A 22559-nucleotide genomic window follows, 5' to 3' on the forward strand; every position below is an offset into this window, starting at 1 on the left:
GTCTACGTAGCGTGAAGTCATAATCCCAGGCTGACCAACGTGTACAGTTGCTTGAGATAAATTCTGTTATTTGGCGGATTTCCACAGGTCTATAAGTGAAATATAATCAGGAATACGGTATAAAAATTATAGGAAGAGATTTGATATTATTTGAACTGTGTTTTATGAATATGTTATAATAGATATTGTGTCATTATAATGGCAAGCATTCTGATTGGTGGTTTGTCTAGACAAGCGGGAATCCCATAGTTGCAACGGCGTTACCTACGTTTCCTTAGCACCCCAAGCTCTGGAGAGCGTCACTCTGATCGGGTAGTTTGGAGAGTGTAGAAGTGCGACTTTGATCGGGTAGTTTGGAGAGTGTAGAAGTACGACTCTGATCGGGCAGTTTGGACAGTGTAGAAGTGTAATTCTGATTGTGGATACTGACATGAGGTGGACGTTGTTCGATGTGCTCCGAGCATTGTACTTAAAAGTTGCCATGTGAATATATCATTAACAGAGTATGGTTAATAAGACCAATAAACAGTGTCTCAGTCGTGCAGTGGAATAAAGTAACTGATGCAGAGTTAATTGCAGATTATATTATCGCAAAGTTCACTACCAAAATATAGACAGTGATAATTAGCCGCAGTGTAGAAAGTGCAGGAGAGACGATCCATTGTCTCACATTTTCGTGACGGTCGCGTTTCGCGAGGAACTCTCGTTTTGTACCGCATGCCGCTCTCAAAAACTGTGTACATAAACCCTTAAGTGTAAAATTTACAGTGTATTTATGTGTCAGTGTATTTGGCTGAGTTTGTAGCCACATAAAGGGTTGTTCGGCACGTGCAGAATTGAGCGGTGAAGAGATATTCATCCAAAGCCTTCTGCGTTGCAGTGTTCCATAATTTTCAGCAAGAAGATGGCTTCGCCTATGGAAGAAGGAAGTGTATTTCTACGTGTTGAAGCAGTGATCAACATGGAGTAGACACCCAGTAAGGCAGAGATGTGAGTTGCTGCCATGTATCCAGAGAGTCGTCCAAGATAAGGCGCATGTGTTAATTATTTAAATCTAAGAATTTCATTTTTTGTCCGTATTGAACTGAGAACGTAAGATAGGAAACTTAAAAGGGTCCACCTTTTCAATACCAATAAATGTTATAAGTTTATTTACAACATATATTTACACTTGGAACTAGTTTTGACTCTGTTTGGCATCATCTTCAGCCAAAATGTGGGAAACAGGCATAGGCGTAAGCATGCAGACATTTACATTATACAAGATGTTAAATGATTAAATGAGACACATGAAATAGTGAATTACAATGTCAGTTTACAAAATGGTCTTGAAGGGCGAGTCAAAATCGTATATACACGAGTTAGGGCTCAAAAACATAATCACTTAAAAAACATATAAACCGCAACAAAACCACGCGGAAGTTCGAGATGAAATTAGCACTGGAGATTCAAATTATTTCAGACACTCTTACACTGAATGTTGCCTGCCGCGAGTGTAGTACAAAACATAGGTTAGATTTCAACAAACACAATCGTCTCAAATATGCACATTATATTTTAAAAATATTTTTGGGTTGAGATGAAATTTGGCAGTTAGGGATTGAAATCACTTATTCACTAAGCGTCAATTCAAAACCAGCTGTGAAGGGTGAGACAAAATTGCACAAGCGTTATGGAATGTTATATGGGTTACGTTAAAATACTAGTGCAGTTTAGAATAGGGATTTTATTTAACGTAAAGTAAGCCTGACGGCATGTGTTTGTTTCACTTTTATATTGTTGTATATACGGATAAAAGAGAAATGCATGTTCTCTTTATTTGTATTTTGATTTATGACTAGTTTGTTGGGATAATGAGGGAATCGTTAGGATTAGTTGCTGTTCATTCGTGCATGATAATTTAGTTTAGTATCATTCCGTTTTTTTTCCTTGTAGATTAGTGCTAGGAGGATTAGATTGACAAGTTCATCCAATTTTCAAAGTTAAACACTTGCTATGTTATTTTATTTTGGTCATTTTGAGAGACAGTAACAGTTAATTGCATGACGCATGGTATTTCAGAAGCTGTACGTAAGGAGCTGCATAAAGAATAGGATCTTCGAATTTAGGTTGGAATCTGTTTTTGCCCAATGATTTGCACAGGAAACGAACCGGGTCTCATAATATAAAGGACGAAAGTTTGGGACAGTCTGGTGCAAAAAGGAATTGGACAGGGATTAATAAAAATGATCATGGCGTTGTATAAGGAATGTTGTAGTTGCGTGCAAACACAAGTTGGCAGGTCAAGTTGGTTCAAAATAACTAGTGGGCTGAGACAGGGAAGTGTTCTATCACCAATCCTGTTTACAATAGTAATGGATGACATCATGAGAACAGCAAAAGCAGCATATGGAGGAAGAGAAATGAACATGATGTTATTTGCAGATGATATTGTGATTTGAGGAGAAGACGGCAGGAAGGTTCAAGAACAGTTGAATGTGGTGAATGGGAAGATTGAAGAATGTGGATTGAAAATAAGTGTAGAAAAGAGTAAAACTCTTGTTATGACTAGAGGGGAGAAAGAAGGGAAAGGTCAGATTAGACTTGCATACAAGCCCCTGGAAGTAGTGGAAACGTTTAAATACCTGGGGAGTAAATTAATGGAGAATGCTCGACTGGATGCTGAGATTAGTAAAAGGATTCAAGCTGGAAGTTGTTTCTATCATAGTGTAAGAAATATGTTATGGGACAAAGATGTGGCAATGGAAGCAAAGGATACTATGTACAAGATGTATTACGTACCCACAACAACTTACGGAGCAGAAACTTGGACAATGACAAAGAAGGATGAGAGTCGAATACAGGCAGCCGAAATGAAATTCTTGAGGAGTATGATACAGAAGAGTAGACGAGACAAAATAAGGAATGAGAAAATCCGGGAAGAAATTGGAGTGGAAAAAATGAATGATAAAATAGAGAAGAGCCGACTAAGATGGTTTGGGCAAAGCGAATGAGCGACGAAAGAATACCAAAAAAGGTGATGGAAATGCAAATCCAAGGAAGGAGAGGCCATGGACGATCACGATTGAGATGGAAGGATACCATCCAAAGCAGCATTATAGAAAGAAACCTGGACTGGGACACAGTGTTGGAGGAGTGGCGGAAAGACCGAAGAAAGTGGAGAGGAACCATATTTGCCCCTACCCGGCTACAGCTGAATAAAAGGAAATGATGATGATGATGATGAGAAGTTATAATGCATGCGGAGTAATAAAGTGATTATGCAGGCCGATTGCATGCCTGATAAGTGAAAGAATAATGTGCAGTGGATATGTACCTGCTATTGTCTTCTGAGAGAATATAAGTTATCAGAATTGACGGAATTGATTCCAGACCAATGAGTCTGATGTGTGTTAAATTGTCAAAGCATGCTAGGAAGGAATACGATTGTACGCGAGTTTCCGTGTAACTGACGAAACATAATATCTCATTGCAAGCTGATATATTGGCAGTGTTTTTCTTAGATGGCGTGAATGAGATGGTATTTCTGTGTTACAATCTTGGCGGACAGAATCCAAGCCTTAGTACAGTGTTGAGTTCCAACATTTCCTTTCAGCTCACAGCACGCCAGGAAATACGTGATGGATGATCGCGCTGTTGAGTGCGCAAATGCAGCAGAAGAAGGCAATGTTGCCCATTGCTTTCCACATGAATATTGATGGATAATTATGTTTTTCCCTTACAGGATGGTGTTTTATGATGTTTCATGCTGTTTGAATATGTTGTCTTGTTGTTTAATGGGGAACAGCCCGATTGCTGAGTTATATTGTTGGTCAATCTAGTTCTCACTAGATCCTTTATGGGAAGAAGAACCGTGGCTATAATAACAGCCCTAGTATTTGCCTGGTGTAAAAATAGGGAAACTACGGAAAACAATCCTCAGGGCTGCCGATGGTTGTGTTTGGAACCTACGACCTCCAGAATGCAAGCTACATCTATATGGCTCGTACAACACACTCGGTTACACATTACTATTGCTTCATCTTCCCTTTGTCGAAGCTACCATATTTAAGAGTAGATTACACTCACTGTAACAACGCTATAATCAAAGCTACACATCCCCGTACGGTGGCGTGTCGCTTTAGTGTCGATAATATTATGATGAGATTTAATTTCCACCGAGAGTGATACTCTTATCTGTGGGCACATCATGTTAGCCATATTTGAGTAATGTGTAGGAAGACAAACAGCTGACTGGCGTTCGGCGCGCACACAGACGAATTTCACTGGTTGCGACAAGCAAAGAGTTGCATGAAAGATATTTCTGTCTCCATTTTCAAACCAAAATTGAAACTGTAAGCAATGTCTGGTTAAACATCAACTGAACATTGTTTATGCAATGGAAGATTGTGCTCGATTTAGACGTCGTTTAGGTAGATGTTGTCTAAGGCTTAAAACTAGTCGTCGTTTCTGCAATCGGCCCTAACTTTCTAGAAGTTTTTACATGAAATGGAACTACAATTTTTTTTATGAATTGTCGATATTTTTATGTGAAAAATTTTAATGATCAGAACAAACTTTTAATTACATCATCATTGTCATTTATTACATAGAACTGTCCAATGTCAGACTCATTCTGACTTCATCATACTACATCAAGCAACTCTTTCATCTATGATGTTTCAGCATGCACCTATTTTAATTTTAAAATATACAATATGGGTGTAAATTTTACTCATAATTTGCAACTTTTAATGCTCTAATTTTAAGTTATTTCTACACAGCTGAAGATGGCCTAATGCAGCTGACGTACTGTTGTTCTAATATGATGTTTTGACAACTCCGAATAAATATATATATATAAAATAAGAGTTTTGTCTGTACTTTGCTGAGAATTTAAAAAGAATGGTATTTCTGTATCAGTCGTGTCCACAGTAACAAGGAAGTACACTTTAATTTTCCGTGATTTCTGTCTGTCTGTACACGCATCACGAAATAACGGCTGAAGAGAATTTAATGAGAATTGGTATGCGAAGTCAAGGAATAAGTCTCTACAATCTAGGTCATAAATAATTTTATTCACGTTGAGAGAAATTGTAGTTTTGGGGAAGACCTAACATTTAATTCTCAAATATTTATGTTATTAGTGATCGTATTGATAAATCCTACATAACTTAAGTTATAAAGTATTCAATTTCCGATCATTTATGACTTATACATTGTTATCGTACTGGCTATGATCACAGAGACATTCATGAATTTGGATTTTTGTTACCAAGTCCATATCAGCGCCGAGTCACGAGAAAATAGGCAAACAGAATTTAATGAAAATTGGTATATAAAGTCGGAGAAGAAGGAACTACAGACTATGCTATAAATAATCGCATAAGACTCCATAATTTGCTTTGAGTTGAACCGAAACAGATGTCTTATGGTGACGATGTGATAGGAAAGGGCCAGCAGTGTGAAGGAAGTGGCCTTGGCCTTAATTAAGGTACAGTCCCAGAATATGCACGGTGTGAAAATGGAAGACCATTGAAAACCCTCTTCAGGGCTGTCGACAGTGGGGTTCGAACCACTACCTCCCAGATGCAAGCTTACAGCCGCGCCCCTAACCGCACGACCAACTCGCCCGGTCATACCGAGTGTAACAGCCTGCCTGAATATTGGCGGGAAGTAGCTGGGGAGTTAGATAACTTTCTTCCTTAGCATGCCATTCCTCTGGTTCATAAATTTTCTGATACTACTGCTTCATCACAGCATTCGAGCTATTCAATCCCTACTCTGAGGCACTGATTGGAATGAGCAGTGTGCACATTTAACGTAATAATGGCAGAGGAGTGTTCATGGCTGCCTGGTCATTCCAGCTCTGGAACTTTGGACTGTGAGATCGACACCGTAGTACTGTGAGAAAATGTGCAGTTTTTCATTTAATTGAATATTTTATATGATAACATTGCTTTTAATTGCTACATTTCAACTGACATTGTAATGACCTATATTGACTTCAGTTAGGAAAACCACGAAGTCAGTCTTTCTGAGAATCCTGTTGCGAAGCACGGGTACATCAGCTAGTTTTAAATAAATTTATATGTATTGACTAGGTGGAACCAGTATACTAGTTTAATAATGTTATTGTTTTTACGTCCCACAACTAGTTTTCACAGACGCCAAGGTGCCAGAATTTAGTCCCGAAGGAGGTTTTTTTACATGCCAGTAAATTTACAGAGACAGGGCTGACATATTTGAGCACCTTCAAATACCACTGGACTGAGCCAGGATTGAACCTGCCGAGTTGGGGTCATAAAGCCAGCGCCTCAACCGTCTGAGCTCTCAGCCCGGCAGCATACAAGTTTTTGAACTTATAACATAACTGTCAATACAGATCCAAAATAAAATTCATTTCATGTAAAAAGACCTTTTACAAGGGACTCGATAGACTCTGACACAGAAATGCTGAAACAAACAGAGATGTGTCCAAGAAACACAGTAGTACAGACAGGCTGGTCACAGGGGAATAGCATAGGAATACAGTCTTACACTAACACACCTGCAAACAGAAAACAACCGACTACAGCAGACATCGGAACACCTAGAGCAACCTGAATTTCAGGCTCACAGTCCTCGTAATGTATGGACAGAAGTTATCAGAAGAAGACAAAGTAGCATTCGAAATACTACAATCACCAGAACTTCTGAGAACACCGCCAGTGAAATTCCAACAGGGAAAAGGCATGCACGGCTTTATATGAGAAAGCTACACAAAACCACAAAAACCAATAATGCTGAGAGTTTTCAACACAAACAAGGCATAACAGACTTGCAGAAATGTGATGCACTTGACTCAAAATGCACCCGAAAATCTTTCAAGCTCAAATTTTTGGCCCCAAAGGATCATAGTACAACATTATCACTTTCAGAGAATTTATAAATGGAGACTGAACTACTCTGATTCACATGACAGTACAAGTAACATAGGCTATGGAACAGTGAAGGACTAGCACTGTCCTAAACAAATAAGACAAGTTCAGATAGTCGCGGAAATAAAAGTCCTACAATAAGCAAGATAGTCCTGCTAGTTGAGAACTTTTTAACCACACCTATTTCGCTGAAAGGTTTTTATTCAACACACTGTTTTGTATCACAAGGCCCAGCAGGTAGACCTAGCAGAAGAATATCTTGTTTCGTGGAAACGAACACAGCTCCCATAAGGACACAATACTACTGCCAGTTAAAACAACAGTGACGACTTAAATAGTTGTATACTTCTAACCTGATATTTCAGCAAAAATTTGGGGAAGCAATTTAGACCACAGATAGAACAAAACCACTAATTATAGCATGCAACACTAATTGTCGCATCGATATACCTATGATACAGATGTTAATTCCCATAGAGAACCTGAAATATTTGTCCCAAACGAGTAAATTTATAATACCAATATAGTTTGTTGATGGCCAGGCACGCATTAATATTTGGAAATGAGACAAAGTCTCTCATAGAGCATTGACACTGCCGCTGGCTCCAAGTAGCCTACACAGCGGCCTCCATGGTATGCACTAGCCATGCGTCTTTGTAGGTGTGCTACTTACCAACAGATGAGCCCAACTAGCACACTGGGGCGAAACGCTGGCAACCAGGAATGAGTTAGCTGGAAAATTTATGATGTCCAATAACGGACCAACTATATTGGTATTATTTGATATAATAATAATAATAATAATAATAATAATAATAATAATAATAATATTGCAACCAAATGGTCATGATATATACACTTAAATACACTTAGATGTAAATCACTAATAGTAATAATATGCAGTCAATGCGTGCAAAACATGATCAGTTATTGACACAATTGTGTTAAGCTTCCTTTTCTACGGATACATTCGATGGCATGGTATATGATATAGATGTTGATTCCCATAGAGAATCTGAAATATTTGTCCTGAATGAGTAAATTTATAATACCAATATAAATGGTCCGTTATTGGACATTATAAATTTTCCAGCTAACTCATTCTTGGTTGCCAGCGTTTCGCCCTCGTGTGCTAGGGTGGGCTCATCCTAGCACACGATGAGCTAGGGTGGGCTCATCCTAGCACACGAGGGCGAAACGCTGGCAACCAAGAATGAGTTAGCTGGAAAATTTATAATGTCCAATAACGGACCATTTATATTGGCATGGTATATATCGCATCGTTGGTCACAGAAGACACATATGCAACCTGGTCCTGGCTTGTGAAATTTCATGATTCTGCACACCTTATGGTGGAACCCGTGTATGGCAAACCTGGTCACTGTATGCCTCAGATCATATCCACCACGCATCCAATCCCTGTTTAACATCGCATCAGTTGAGTAAAACTCGACCCATATCATAGCCCTCTTTGCTTGCAGTTCTTGTAGTAACTCCCTGTAACTCCTTGTCGCTGAGAGTAACAATCTAAGTCTTATGTCTTCAATGAAGTACGTCTCCTTTGCAACAACATATACCAGCCTTGATAATGTATATTTAGAAACACATAGAACACTCTTCAAGAATCTAGCCTTCAAACTTTCCAGCTCTTGCAGTTGTCTTTTTGAGAGGTCTTCCCATGTTAGCTCTAGACCATATATGGTTGTTGGAACAACTTTCGTATTAAACAGAGCCATGGCTGTCTCCAAAGATAGCTGTGGAAGGTGTTTAATACCACTAATGCTTCGTATAGCTGCGATGATTCTCTCCTTTAGGTGTATTGTGAATGTTGTTCCTGTTACCTGCATTGTAATCCCCAGATATTTGTACTGGTTACTAATTCATAATTTTTGTCCTTTACACAGGATATAATCGTCTTTAGATCATTTTCCTCCCCTCCTAAAAACAACCAATTCTGTTTTGTTCGCATTAAGGTCCATTTTATTACCTTCGGCCCATTCCACGATTAAGTCCATGGCATACCTAGCCATAAAACCCAGCTGGTACTCCAGTTTCTGGAATCAGAAAGCCATACACAAATACACAAAGCATTAGGGCAGTATTTCGATACCCAGTTCAGAGGTTCGAATCATAGAAAAATGTTATGGTACCTGATGGGGCAGAGAGGAGAGATCCTTTCTCGAAGTTTGCAAGGGACCCACCATCCCGCCCCTAAGAGGTATTTTTTCTTATACAGAAGAATTAAACCACAAGGCTGTCACCTTTGTTGAAAATAAGAAAAACCGTGCAGTTTCAAACTGTCATGTCATGTGCCAGTAACCGTACTTTCTGTCACTTCGCAACTTTTTGTCACATTTTAGCAAAACTCCGGAGGATGCCAAAAGCCTGTTGCCCACTTCACGGTCATAGCCTGCGAGCTTACACTCCCTGCCCAAGGGTCTTACTACCAGCCAGACCTAACCAATCCAGTATAACGGTCTTGTTTATAGCCTGACCTACCCCATCCAAAACAAAGGTCTTTTCAGATCAATATTTTGTAGCTGTAACCTATCATTCATCATCTTTTGTACAATTCAGTAACTATGTATAATGTTGACACTGGAAAGCCTGTGAGCTTGTCGGATCCACCACCATGTTCGAGCTACAAACCGTGAACTGGGTATGGAAGTTTTACCAACCATCAGAACACATACAGTATATTCAAGCTACAACAACAAGACCACAATACAAGGCAGCGTCAGCTTTAGTAAGCTGTTAGTACAGAGCAGATACTAGTAAACTCATTTACAGCCATTAGGAAACACCTGCCTGTGCTTACATCATTCCAAACAGACAACATGACAGGAGACAAAATATAAAACATTCAATGCGGAGATTTTTAACAAATGCAAGAAATTTGCAAGAATACCTGTATGACCCAGGGCAATATAACCAAGACTACAGAAGAAATGGAACAAATTCTGCTTCAGGAGCAGTGAAAACAAAAAATATTTCCAGGAGAGCTAAACCTTTGTTTAACCACGAGTGCTATAGACTTCGAAATGATGTACTGACAGCACCAGGATAAAAGCACAACACTCCTTCAATAAGAAGACGAAGAAAAGCTACTGATAGAAAGATGGAAAACCAGCAATGAAGAGAAAGGAAAAAAAGACTTTTGGAAGTAGATACTAGAGAAATATCGCTAAATATACATTTTCAGTTGTATATATTTTAACATTTTGTTATAGTGATTGTGTTAAGGTGTTATCTCGTAGGTGCTTAAGCTATTTCTTGAAAATTTCGGGGAGTTAATCCGCACGTCTTTAAGATTTGAGAGGAGACATCTTGGACGCAAAGAGGGTAAGCTGAAAGATATCATGCCTGATTCACTTAAAGATACAAGCAGTAACAATAGCCACCAGCGCTGTGGGAAATGTAGCGGAGATTTTTGACAACATAGGTAGCGCTGTTTGCTGTGAGGGGAACTGTAAACTACGGTTTCACAAAGAATGTACACAATTGACTTCTACGGAATATAATGCGTTGAAAGTGAAGAAAGGCAATCTGTTATGGATGTGTATTATCTGTAGAACCCAACTAGAGTCCTACGGAGTGAATACGTCCCCGCCAGAAGATCTTGAAATAATACAAATTGTAACAGAGAACAAATTGTCTTGTGAATCCTTGAAAGGGAAGTTGGAAGAACTGAGTGAAGTCCTTATGTCAAAAATGTCCCTTATCCTCGAGGCACAACTCCAACAAACCGAATGTCTATCAACTTACAGGAAAGAAATAACTTACGCAAATCTTACCTCTACCCAGATAGCCCAAATCCAACCTGAGATGAAAAGTCGCAGGCAGCTTTCGTCAAGAACAGATAGATCGGTAGATACCGAAACAGTAATAATAAAAAATAAGGAGCGAATACAACTTTCAGAAGGTAGTTTTCAAAATAGAGGATATGAACATACATCGTTCGAGAAAAAGTATGATCAAGGGGGGGAACAGCAACAACTGAGGGAAAAGAGACATGGTATAGGTACCAAAAAGAATGTTGGGAAATTATGTGCAGCAGAACGTCTGGCATGGTTCTATGTCGGAAAAGTGAACATGGCTGCAACAAGAGAAGACTTAATATCCTACCTAGAAGAAAACGGAATTGCAGACATCAGGGAATGCACACTCCTGAACTCCAGGTCTACAACAACGAAAGCTTTCCGAATTGGAATTTCGTTTTCCGACAAGGATAAGCTCGTTAATGAAGATTTTTGGCCAGGAGTGACTTTTTGTCCCTATAGATTCTACTAAAGATAGAAGGCATGGAACAATAATAAAAGACATAACAACAAGCAAGACAAATGATGCAGGATCTGACATAAAATGCTTAGTATGGAACGTAGAAGGACTGGAAAGTGTACTTGGAGCACTGCCATTCGACATTTTTTCTGTGTATGATATAGTGTTGCTTTCAGAGACTCTTGCAATCAAGGATCCATGTATTAATATGAGATACGCAGTTCATGTGCTAGCTACAAAGGGTGATTTGGAGAGGCCAAAGGGTGGTCTTTCTTGCCTATTGTCAACGAGAATGTCTCCTTTTAAGCTATTATATAAGTCGGACAATGTGTTAATCATCCAAACAGTACTTCTCGCAGTTATGTGTGTGTATTTTCAACCTGAGTGGAAAGACTATGACATTATTAGTGAGCTGATGTCAGGGCTATCCAAAATAAGGAAAACAGATCATCTTATTCTTGCTGGCGATCTTAACTGTCGGATTGATATCTCAAATAAAAAAGCAGATGCTGTAATATCCTATTTGGAGTCAGAAGGTTTCTCACTACTCAATGAACGGACCGAGAAAACATACTTTTGCCCCAGTGGAAGTAGCACGATCGACCTGATTTTCAGTAACAGGATTGGACCAAGAATAATAAGACCCTCAGTATTAAGAGATGTGGCAATTAGGAAACACCTGCCTGTAGAAATTACTCTCTCAGGCTTCATCGACCCACCTATCATCATCGCCTCCCTGAAACCACTGGTGAGGAAACTGGATTTGTTCAAACTGGAGGCTTACTCTGATTCGGTGAAAGCGATTATGGAAATAATACATCTCGGCAAACTGAATGGATCCCTTCGAGCTATAGAAGATATCATCAAGGATTCTGTTATACCAAGAAGTTTGCAGGAAAGGAAAGCTAAGCCCTGGTTTAACCGAACTTGCTACATTAAAAGGAAAGAAACGTTACGGGCCCTTCATCAAGTAATGGAAAGCCAAACTCAGGAAAGACTCATAGAATATGCAGTAAGAAGAAAAGAATACAAAAGGGTAGTTAAAGAAGCAAAGAAACAGTTCCAGAAAATATCTGAGGAAAATCTACTAAAGAAAGCCGAAGAAGAGCCTTTTTCAATTCTGAAGCAGAGCAGAGGCAGCCGAAATTCACAAGACAGATGCCATTGGAAGTCTGGGAAGATCACTTCACCTCACTACTCCAAGCAAAAGAGACGCGAGACTTGATCGACGAAGACGGCAATGACAGAGCTCCAATCAAACTTTTTACGACAGATGAATTAGAAGACATCGTCCGGAACAGTAAAAACGGTAAAGCAGGGGGACCTGATAATATATCTTACGAACATATTAAAGACAGCTGGGCTATACTAAAGGACTCAATTACAGAACTCTTGAATCAATGTCTCAGACAAGGGAAAATTCCAGATAAGTGGAGAGAATCAACTATAAAGGGGATGTATAAAGGCAAAGGAGATGTGAACAACCCAGATGCATACCGAGGAATTGCTTTAGAGTGTACACTTTTGAAGATATTAACGAAGGCTCTAGCAAACCGTCTGAATGATCTACTAGATGACAAATTACCGGAAGAACAATTCGGGTTCAGAAGAGGTCGTTCAACGTTGCAGGCAGTACATTGTTTGATGGAAGACATTCAAGAGGCACTTAAAGTACAGAAAGGAAAATTGTATGCGGTGTTTGTTGACTTTCGCAAAGCATTCGATTCTACAAGTAGAAAATTGATCCTCCAGAAATTAAGAGAGATTTGCGGTGAAAACTGTTACATAAAATTGATAAAAAATATATTATCGGAAAATTATGCAAGAATTGATGATGACTTAACAAAGTCTAAGCCAATCCTACAGACTGTAGGAGTTCTTCAAGGAGATCCTTTGAATCCACTACTCTTTAATGTCGCAACATATGACATAACGAAAGCCATCGTCAGAGAGCAGACAAGTATCTATCTATACGCAGACGACATGGTAATTGTCGCGTCTTGTAGAGAAGAACTACAAACAGCACTTGATAGACTGTCAAAATGGTGTGAAGAGGCCGGTTTGGAAGTTAACAAAGAGAAAACAGTAGTGATGGTTTTTAGAAGAGGAGGAAAACGAGCGGCTGCAGATACTTTCTATTTTGAAGATTCTCTTCTAAATTCTGTGAACTCTTTCAAATACCTTGGAATAACTCTCCAAATGAACGGCAAAACATTCTCAGCTCACGTGAAAGAAAGATCTTTTGCAGCAATAATAGCAATAAATGATATAGAGCACATCGAGCAATTATCAATTGAGACAGCAATGAAACTGTTTCATCTAAAGATTACTCCAATTGCAACTTACGGTTTAGAACTAATATGGACCTTCTTGAAAAAGAAAGACCTAAAGGAATTAGAAAGGGTTAAAGCTACCTTCCTTAAACGAATCCTTTGTGTGTCCAAATACACGCCCTCAAGACTTGTTTACGAACTGATAAGAGAACTGTTTTTCATAGAAGACCTACGGTTTTCTATGACCCTGCAATCGACGACAGAATACCAAGACTTCCTGTGTAATTTGAAATTTAAAAAGACCGAAATATGGAGTGACTTCTACACAACCGACGCAATGACTACAACTGACTGGCAACAAAGTTGTTTTGAAATGAGACACGCGGTGACCCGTGCAGCGGTCCACGGATTTCACCACAAGGCTTGTGCTACTCTCCGCTTTCACGATCTGAATAGTGACTGTGTATGTCGATGGTGCAATAGACTTTGTGGCCGTTACCACACTTTGGAGTGTCCAAAGAGAGCCTACTCTCTGAAAAGTCTCTGTAGTGAATAGTGCTATGTATTCTATTCTTTTATTTGACCATTGGTTGCAATAAAGATTTATATAAAGGCCAATCCATTCCCTGTGATGAAGGCAATTCCACTTTTCCCAAGGCATGGCAGAACACAGGCTCCAGATAATTCTGAACAATGAAAAACAACAGACCATTGCTGTATGTGCGGCCTCTAAAGAAGAACAAGGGAACTTTACACATTTTTCTAATAGAGAAGGAAAGACGCCACAGCCAACTGAAGAAAATAACCTGCCAGAGCTGACAATTATATACACAATGAGCATACCAAGGCTAGTAGAAATATAGAGTCCGCTTCCCAAGGATTATTACATAATATGTTAGTTTCAATGCTGCTATTCTTACCTAGAAATGATACTGGAGGAGAGATATGTTCATTACGCTTGCCAGGGTCCAACCCACCCAGCTCTATAAGTATATTTACTTTTATAACCTAAAGTAGTGGTTCAGGCGCCATTAATTATTCATCCAAGTATCACGAGCATTGGCCAACGTTACAAACTAGGCCCTACTGCAAAAGCAAAAGTACTAAAGAGGCCCACGAACTTATGCATAATGTTGCATAATGCATAATAGGATAATCTGCATTTAGGGCAGTAGCCCAGGTGGCAGATTCCCAATCACTGCCATGAGAACAGTGGCCCCTTCGGGGTCACACTCCCTTCGAGAGGCTCTTTTCTATCGCCGCTGCGCACACTGTCCACACGGCAAGAAAAAACATATAGCCATATCAAACCAACAACCAACAGTTGGCAGCAGTGCTTTTCTACTCACATCTCCTTACCTCAGTGGTACTAGTGGAAACCTAAATATTAAACAAAAGACAGTCATTTCACGTCCGCCACATAGTGGTGCCTCGTGTTACAAACATTGTGGAGCAGACTTTATAGTTTTGCCACCTGGAGATATGATACTCTTTGATAGAAATGGCTAGAGTTAAAGGTAACACACGATGCCTGAATTCATATCATGGGAATGCACTTGAGAGCAGCACCTTTAAACTGTCCACTAGTTATCAACAGAGAGACTAAATAAAAGAAATCGACAGACTCCTACCAGATTAGCAATTTGGGTTTAGGAGATTTCGTTCTACACACACTTAAGAACTTATCGGACAACATAAAAGCACTAAATTTCCTAAACAGAGGTTTCATGCTGTATTTGTGGACTACACCAAAGCTTTTGACTATCGAAGCAGAGCACTTCTAATTCAGAAACTAGGCAAACTGACAGGATCCAAACCCCTGACAAAAATGATTAACATAGATTGCACCTACAATTACGTTACAGTACTGTCAATGACAATGTTCCTTGGACTAAACAGATAAAAGAGATGAACGGTGTCTTACAAGGAGATCTGTGAAGCCCCACTCCATTCCATGTAGCAGAACATGATCTGGAGAAAGAGATCAAGGAAGAAAATGAGGAAGTAAACATGAACATATACGGTGATATCGTTGCCATGTCAGAGACAGCCTTCCTCAAGTTAACATCATAGGCAAGAGAAACCATCAATAAGAGCAAAACTAACCAATGATTTTCCACATAGGAGAAAGTTGTAGCAGCTGAATCTTGAACAAACCGATGTGGATAGTTATCCATTTCAAATACCTAAGAATCATGCTTCATATATCCAGAGACATATTTTACAGACATATTCATGACAGATCAGCAACAGCAATAATTGCCATGATTGATATATCCATGTTAAATAAACTATTTATCAGTCTGACGATGAAACTCTTCCTGGCGAAGATATCTCCGATAATCACCAACGATTTGGTTGTAATATGGGAGCACTTTAGCAAACAGAACCTTCACAATTGAGAACATCAACATGCAGAAGTACTGTGAATGTCAAAATTCACTACATCCAGGCAATGTCATATACTAACAAGAGAGTTATACCATACAGGATAACTTTGTCTCCCTTCTGTTACAGCACATAACCAGCTCAAAGCAGAACTAGAGAATAAAATAAGAGGAATATGGGAAGATGTCTACACCATGAAAGCGATGACTTCCACGAATGGAACGGCAGATCAGGATGGCAACCCATGCTTTTCGTCGTGTGCGCTCCGTGAGAATAACTTCACCGATATTTTTCTGTAAATATTGTCAATTTGCACATTGTGCACATTTCCACTCTAATAATATTAATTACAGTATTCACCTCTGTCATTTTCTTGACTAACCTCTCATTAAAAGGAGTACAGAATGGTGTCTTTTCTTTGGAAACGTACATTAGAATGGATGCATTTCTAAAATACAATTTGTAAACAGGTAGCCTAGCACATGAATTTAATAGCCTAAATAAAACAAGGCACAACCCATCAATGTAAGAGAGAAAAAATTAACGGAAAGTTCAATATTTTGGGTGGTTTGGAGTACAGCCTATGACCGAAATTTGTGGATTGATAACTCGAACAACAACATAGAAAGCCACGATCCAGAGATATGAAGAGTGAATCTCCAATTACAAGGCAAACATGAACAAAATAACAACATATTAGCCTCCCGTTTACCTCATTACGAACATGATCAACCAACGGTATGTGACAGTTAAATAACATCTATAACAGCTGCTTGACATCAGTCATATTTCCTGATTAATTACCGACATCCAGCAACAAAACTTGCACTGCTTGCCAGTAATTAAGGATAGCGACATTTAAATCAAACCATTTGGTGTGATGTTCAATAACATTCTCAACACAGTGTCATGCCCAACAATACCTCGATAATAACTCTCTAAAGTAATTAAATCAAGTATTCTAAAAGTATGAAAATAATTATTTAAATACTTTTTTACCTTCATTAAGAAGATCTTCACGCACTGGATTTGTAATCAAAAACTGATCAGTTAGAAACTGAAGAACTTTCAACCTATTCTCCACTGTCGTAAACGGATATTCACACGAGCTTAAAACATTGAGCACATTTGAGTCAAACTCTCTGTCACTTTCCACATACGCTCGCAGAACCTCTGGCCATGTCATTGCGTCCACAAAAAATAACACTACATTTACACTATCTTTCTGATCAAGAGGACCAAAATGAGTCTGCTGGGAATCTTCCTCCCGCAACAATGCCTTAAGAAGCATAATATGAATTTCTGCCAGTAAAGTACTTTGATCTTCACATATAATAGCTGCACAAAAGTCTTCAAATCTAAAAGGTGATAAACGCACTAATGTTCTGAAGTGACGTAACACTTCATAAATACATAATGCCTGCATAACAAGGTCTTTTGGAACCAATAAATCATCTGATGACTTTGGCAACTCTAAGGGAGGTATTTCACGATTTTGTAGCCACAAAGGTTCTGGACTGGGAGGTCTGTGAATTATTTTTTTAGGAGTTCCACTGACAGTACTATAACTAGAAAGTGAAAAGTCACTATCACTAGATGCATCCCCCCCTAGACTTTCTAGTTCACTGTCACTTCTCAATAAATAATCGTCGAATTCACTTTTACCACTGGACTCATCACCAAAATCCGACCCATAATGATATTCGGAATCTTTTTCTTCAACCACATCTGGATTATACCCTCTTCTCTGATATCCTGAATTTCCTCCTCCTTTTCTTTTATATCTCCCTCTAGTTCTTGTGCTCCTCCTACTACTTTCACTTCCTACCGGAGATGACGCCCTGGAGGCTGTCGGTGTGCTGGTCTGCGAACTTGGAGTTTCCAAATCCTTATTTTCCCGATTCAAGATGTATTTAGGCTTCTTTAATAGATGATATTGAAACTTTCGTGGCCTCTCCATAACCACCGACTTCGGGGGCCTCCCCCGCCTCTTCCCGCCCCTTGTTGACATCTTGTATTATCCTGTGTCAATCAGTGGGGCCTATTTAACACGTGCTTTATGAAAACACACTATTGTATACAAATACGAATGACACAACTTCATAGAAACGGAGCCCATGTTTGTAGTCCGATCTTTGCGCCATTTTTCCACTGAGGTCACGTGACTACACACAGAAAACACATCCTTCTAGCTTGGTTTTATGAAAAATGTCATGAGCATTGATCACACATGCTTAAAGTGCACTCTGCATAATCATAAAGCAAATAAATCATCCATAACGGAACAACTTAACACAAATTGTTTCACCGACGCGAAATGTAAGGTGAATTAGGAATTCTCAATGGGCATTCTAAACTGTTTTGTGATTGGTGCTACGTAACGCCGCCATGACAACATCGTAATGTGTTTGAAGTAAAAACAAGCTCATAACTGCATTCTTTACACACTTGAGCAGATTTTGAATACATTTATCACCATTTAGAATACATTCCACAAGAAAACACCTAAATTTATATTAGAGAGATGAAATTCAATCGTCGCTTGGGAGATGCCAAAAATATGGAAATACCCAATCACAAAGCTCGTAACGAAAATATTTTCCAACACATCAGCTACAGATGGCAGCATTGAACACACGTCATCTATTATACGCTAGGTAGAAGAAACATGCAATCCAGGGTACCCATGTCCTTCCACAATACGCAATTTCCACAAGAGATGGCACTAATGTAACACTTCGCTCTCGGAAATGGCGTAAAATATTGATTAAAAAACATCATCTTTCTTGGGAAAAAATGAGTCACAATGGATTTCTTCGTTTCAGTCCTCATCCTACAACACATCAGCAATAATCATCATCACAATAAAGTTATATATCGCCTCTATTTTCGAAAAGCTGGAGTGTTATTACGCGCTTAAAAAGATATTGACTTGCCGCAACCTCACTCAATAGTCAACCTAGTCATATTCGCTTCTTATTCAAGTGAGACAAGAATCAATAGGATTATTTTTCGCAAAGGTTTTCTGTATTTTAACCAAAAAAGTATTGAAATTGAAGAAATATAACATGATACAATTATTCACCTCTCGCTAATCAAATGTCTGTAACAAGTTGTAGTGGATGTTATGACACTGTTGAACGACAGTGCTGCCATATTATGAGGAAAAGTTAACCAAGACCAAACAGAAAGAAGAAGAATAAAAAAGGCACGACGTGCTGTCGTGCACTCCCGTACCCGCAAATGAATTGATCAATGATAATCTCTAATTCAAGATGTCAGCGAAAAGTGCCGAATCGAAGTAGACTTATAGAACGAATGCGTGGCATATGGTAGGACGAGAGAAATACTTCAAACAGTCGAGATATATTTTAATAGAAACAGAAATCATGAATGGTCCGAATTCTATGTACAAGATAAAGCCTGTTATTAAACTGGCTGAAGAAATTGAGTTACCGAAATGCATGTACCGGATGAAAATTATACAGAACTCGTACTGCAATGCTCGAGTGGAAAATGTATCAAAGGTTTCACAGTCAACAAATGTATTGGAACAGGTTAAGAAGTTTCTAAAGGTTTACTAAACTTACGTAACTATATGTATTGTCTTAATGTGTTATTGTTATTTTCATGCTGCTGTAGTAAATATAGCTTTCTGCTGAACGTTGCCCACACGGAAAAATGTAGAAGCACGCATTTTCGTAGATATTTGTTTCACTTTAATTGGTTTTATCGTATGCTGTTTGCTACCAAACTATGTGTTCTAGTGCGAATGAGTGCTGCTGCTAGTTTGATCTATTGCAGGATGCAAGAAAAGCTAAAGATACTTTGTTATATATGAAATTACTTACCAGCTCCAAGTGTGTTGTTGGCTGTTATGTGTATGATCCTTCCATACCAAGTTAAACTACTAACTAATCAAGATCAAATATGTCTGCCCAATTTTGTTTTGAGGTCATTGATTATAAGTTATATGATGTGATTTTATAGTGATGTTCCTTATATTTTTGTTAAAATAAGTAGTTTGATGAAGGTAACTTAAAAGTACATGTGTGTGAGTTATTTATCAATTCATATAATGCAGTGTCACTTATGCATGTTATTTTCAGTAATTGTTTTGTGTCCATTGTTTTTTTTTTAAATTTAGACTTTGAGAAGTATATTTGTATATATTTTAAGAGAGTTATTTGTGAAAACCTATTTTTATTGAGAAGGGTTTTTATTTGTGCAGGCTCCTCTGCCTGAAGTTGCAGCCTTGGAAAGTAGACAGGAGGCTATATTGGAACAGCTAGCAGAGTTAAAGAAGCAGATGTCTGCTTTAAGAGCTGAACTTAAACTTCCTCATCCTTCCAATGCCACTCGTGCTGCGACAGTACCGACATCTTCAAACATTACCCATATACAGGTAATGATTTTCGTTTTTTAAAGAGGCTTTTATTTCAGCCATAAATAAACAGACATACACTACATAACTTATCAGGTCACTCGTTATTATGAATGAAACGGAATGCGCACATTTGTGCATATTTAGATAGTTAGTTCTCCTTGCTGTAGCCTACTCTTTGAGAGATTTCACTCTTTTTGCACAACTGAGTAGATGGTATCTTGTACATGTTTTGTTGCAAAGTTCACATTTACACTTATCACCTGACGTATGGAATGACTTGATCACTCATATTCTATGATGGAGTCCATTGACCGCGTAACGAGTCACCATATGCCTGAGCTCATAGTTTGCCATCATCCAAGCTCTGTTAATCATGGCTTCAGTGCTGTAAAATTCTTCCCATATATTTGATCTCTTTTCATACCTCTCTTTTATATGTTTCTCTGATGCAATTGTATATGGAAGTCCTAGTTTGAATTTGATATCCTCTATATAGAAAGACTCCTTTGCCAGTTCATATACTAGCCTCGTTTGTGTGAATTTTGACACGCACAGAGTTCGTTTGAGGAAGCTTGCTTTCACTCCTTCTATGACTGCCAGGTCTGCAGTTGTTAGATTATCTCGTATTAATTGAATCCCATATGTGATTATGACCATGTGTGTAGAAACAAGGTAAGGGAAGCCTTACAGAGAAAAGGTGTCGAGGAACAGACCGTAGAAAGAGTGAAGGAGATGTACAGTGTGTCAGTCAGTTGTGTGAAAATAGGAGGGGAAAGAACAGGCTGGTTTGAGCAAAAAAGTGGATTAAAACAAGGAAGTGTTCTGTCACCTTTGCTCTTCGTAGTAACAATGGACGAGATAATGACAAAAGTGGCAAGAAAATTTGGAGAAGGAAAAATGAAAGTGATGATGTTTGCAGATGACCTGTTAGTCTTGGGAGAAAAGGAAGAGGATATCCAGGAACGGTTAGATGCTTGGGTAGATGAGGTGGAACAATATGGAATGAAATTTAATGCCCAAAAGAGTGAGATAGTGATTACGACTAGAAAGGAGAGACCTACGAGAGGGATATTGCTTGAGGGGAACAGCTTAGGAAGGTAGAGTTTCAAGTACTTCAGAAGTATCATAGAGGAAAGTGGAAGAAATGATAAGGAAATAATCGAGCGTGGAAGACAAGCAGGAGCATTCCTGAAAAGTGTCAGAAGCCTGGTTTGGAGTAAGGATGTCCCTCAGAGAAGCAAAAGGGTGATATACAGGGTGTACTATATACCTATTCTGACGTATGCAGCTGAGACTTGGGTAATGAGGCAGAGAGCTGTGAATAGAATACAGGCAAGTGAAATGAAATTTCTGAGAAGCAGGATAGGAGTGACAAGATGGGATAAGATGAGAAATGAGAAGGTTCGAGATATATTAAAAGATGAGCCACTACAGAATAGGATAGAGGCCTCTAGACTTCGATGGTATGGACACATGAAGAGAATGACAGGGGAAAGGATACCGATGAGGATGCTCGAAATGGAGCTAACAGGTAAACGGTCAAGAGGAAGACCAAGAGACAGGTGGATAAAAGGAGTGGAAGAGGAGAGGACTGGGCAAGAGTGATGAGGGAGAAGTGGTGGGAAGACAAAGAGGAGATGGAGAGGCTTATGTTCCAAGCAGACCCGGCCAACAGCTGGAAACTGCAGATGATGATGTGATTATGGGCGTTATCTTAGTATTGAAAATAAATAATGCCGTCTTGAGGTCTAATAGTTCTGGGTGTGAGATGTCCTGAAAGGCTCTGATTGCTGCTATCGCTTTCTCTTTTACATGTATTTTGAACGATATTCATGTTGATTGTAGTCGTATTCCTAGGTAGTTATAGTGGTTGACCACCGTAAGTTCTTCTTTTCCATATTGTATGATAACCTTTTTTGCTACTTTCCCCTCCTTTCTGAAAATCGACTTAATTACTTCTGTCTTTACACCACGATAAGTTACATGATATCTGTCACATTTCCTGTCACAGAGCTGACTGATGATACTTCATGTTCTTTCTTTAATATAATAATAATATATTTCATTGCAGCCAATGGCCAAAAGATATTTACATGAATAATACACAGCATTAGTCATCTCTGCAGAAGGCTATCATTGATTCATGCCGACAAGTACAAATCATGGCATGATAACGTTCACAGCTCTTACCACAACGTTCACATACACAGACCGTGTCTGGTTGATGGAATTTCTTTGTTTTACACAGCTTATAATGAAATCCGTGTATTGCAAAGCGTGTGATCAAGTGTCTGAGCTCATATCCTCCTCCTTGCCAGTCTTTGTAAATCATTG

The 22559-nt window shown here is 38.9% G+C and overlaps 2 protein-coding genes across 7 annotated transcripts in view; one reads left to right on the plus strand and one right to left on the minus strand.

Annotated features, from left to right (window-relative positions):
* The window catches only part of E(bx) (nucleosome-remodeling factor subunit NURF301 E(bx)), a 464290-nt gene extending 446124 nt beyond the window's left edge, over positions 1-18166 (minus strand). For all 5 annotated transcript variants that reach the window (XM_068230140.1, XM_068230142.1, XM_068230143.1 and 2 more), the window contains exon 1: positions 16838-18166. In XM_068230140.1, coding sequence (XP_068086241.1) covers positions 16838-17849 — 1012 coding nt within the window. In that variant the 5' untranslated portion in view covers positions 17850-18166. The remainder of the gene's footprint in view (positions 1-16837) is intronic.
* A 905-nt stretch (positions 18167-19071) lies between these two features.
* The window catches only part of AIMP2 (aaRS-interacting multifunctional protein 2), a 95980-nt gene continuing 92492 nt past the window's right edge, over positions 19072-22559 (plus strand). The window contains exons 1-2 of one of the 2 annotated variants that reach the window (XM_067157561.2): positions 19072-19413; positions 20070-20243. In XM_067157561.2, the coding sequence (XP_067013662.2) occupies positions 19168-19413; positions 20070-20243 (420 nt within the window). In that variant the 5' untranslated portion in view covers positions 19072-19167. The remainder of the gene's footprint in view (positions 19414-20069; positions 20244-22559) is intronic. The other variant, XM_067157562.2, reaches the window with a different exon arrangement.

Source organism: Anabrus simplex, chromosome 13 (genome assembly GCF_040414725.1).
Source record: "Anabrus simplex isolate iqAnaSimp1 chromosome 13, ASM4041472v1, whole genome shotgun sequence".
Taxonomy (NCBI): Eukaryota; Metazoa; Arthropoda; class Insecta; order Orthoptera; family Tettigoniidae; genus Anabrus; species Anabrus simplex.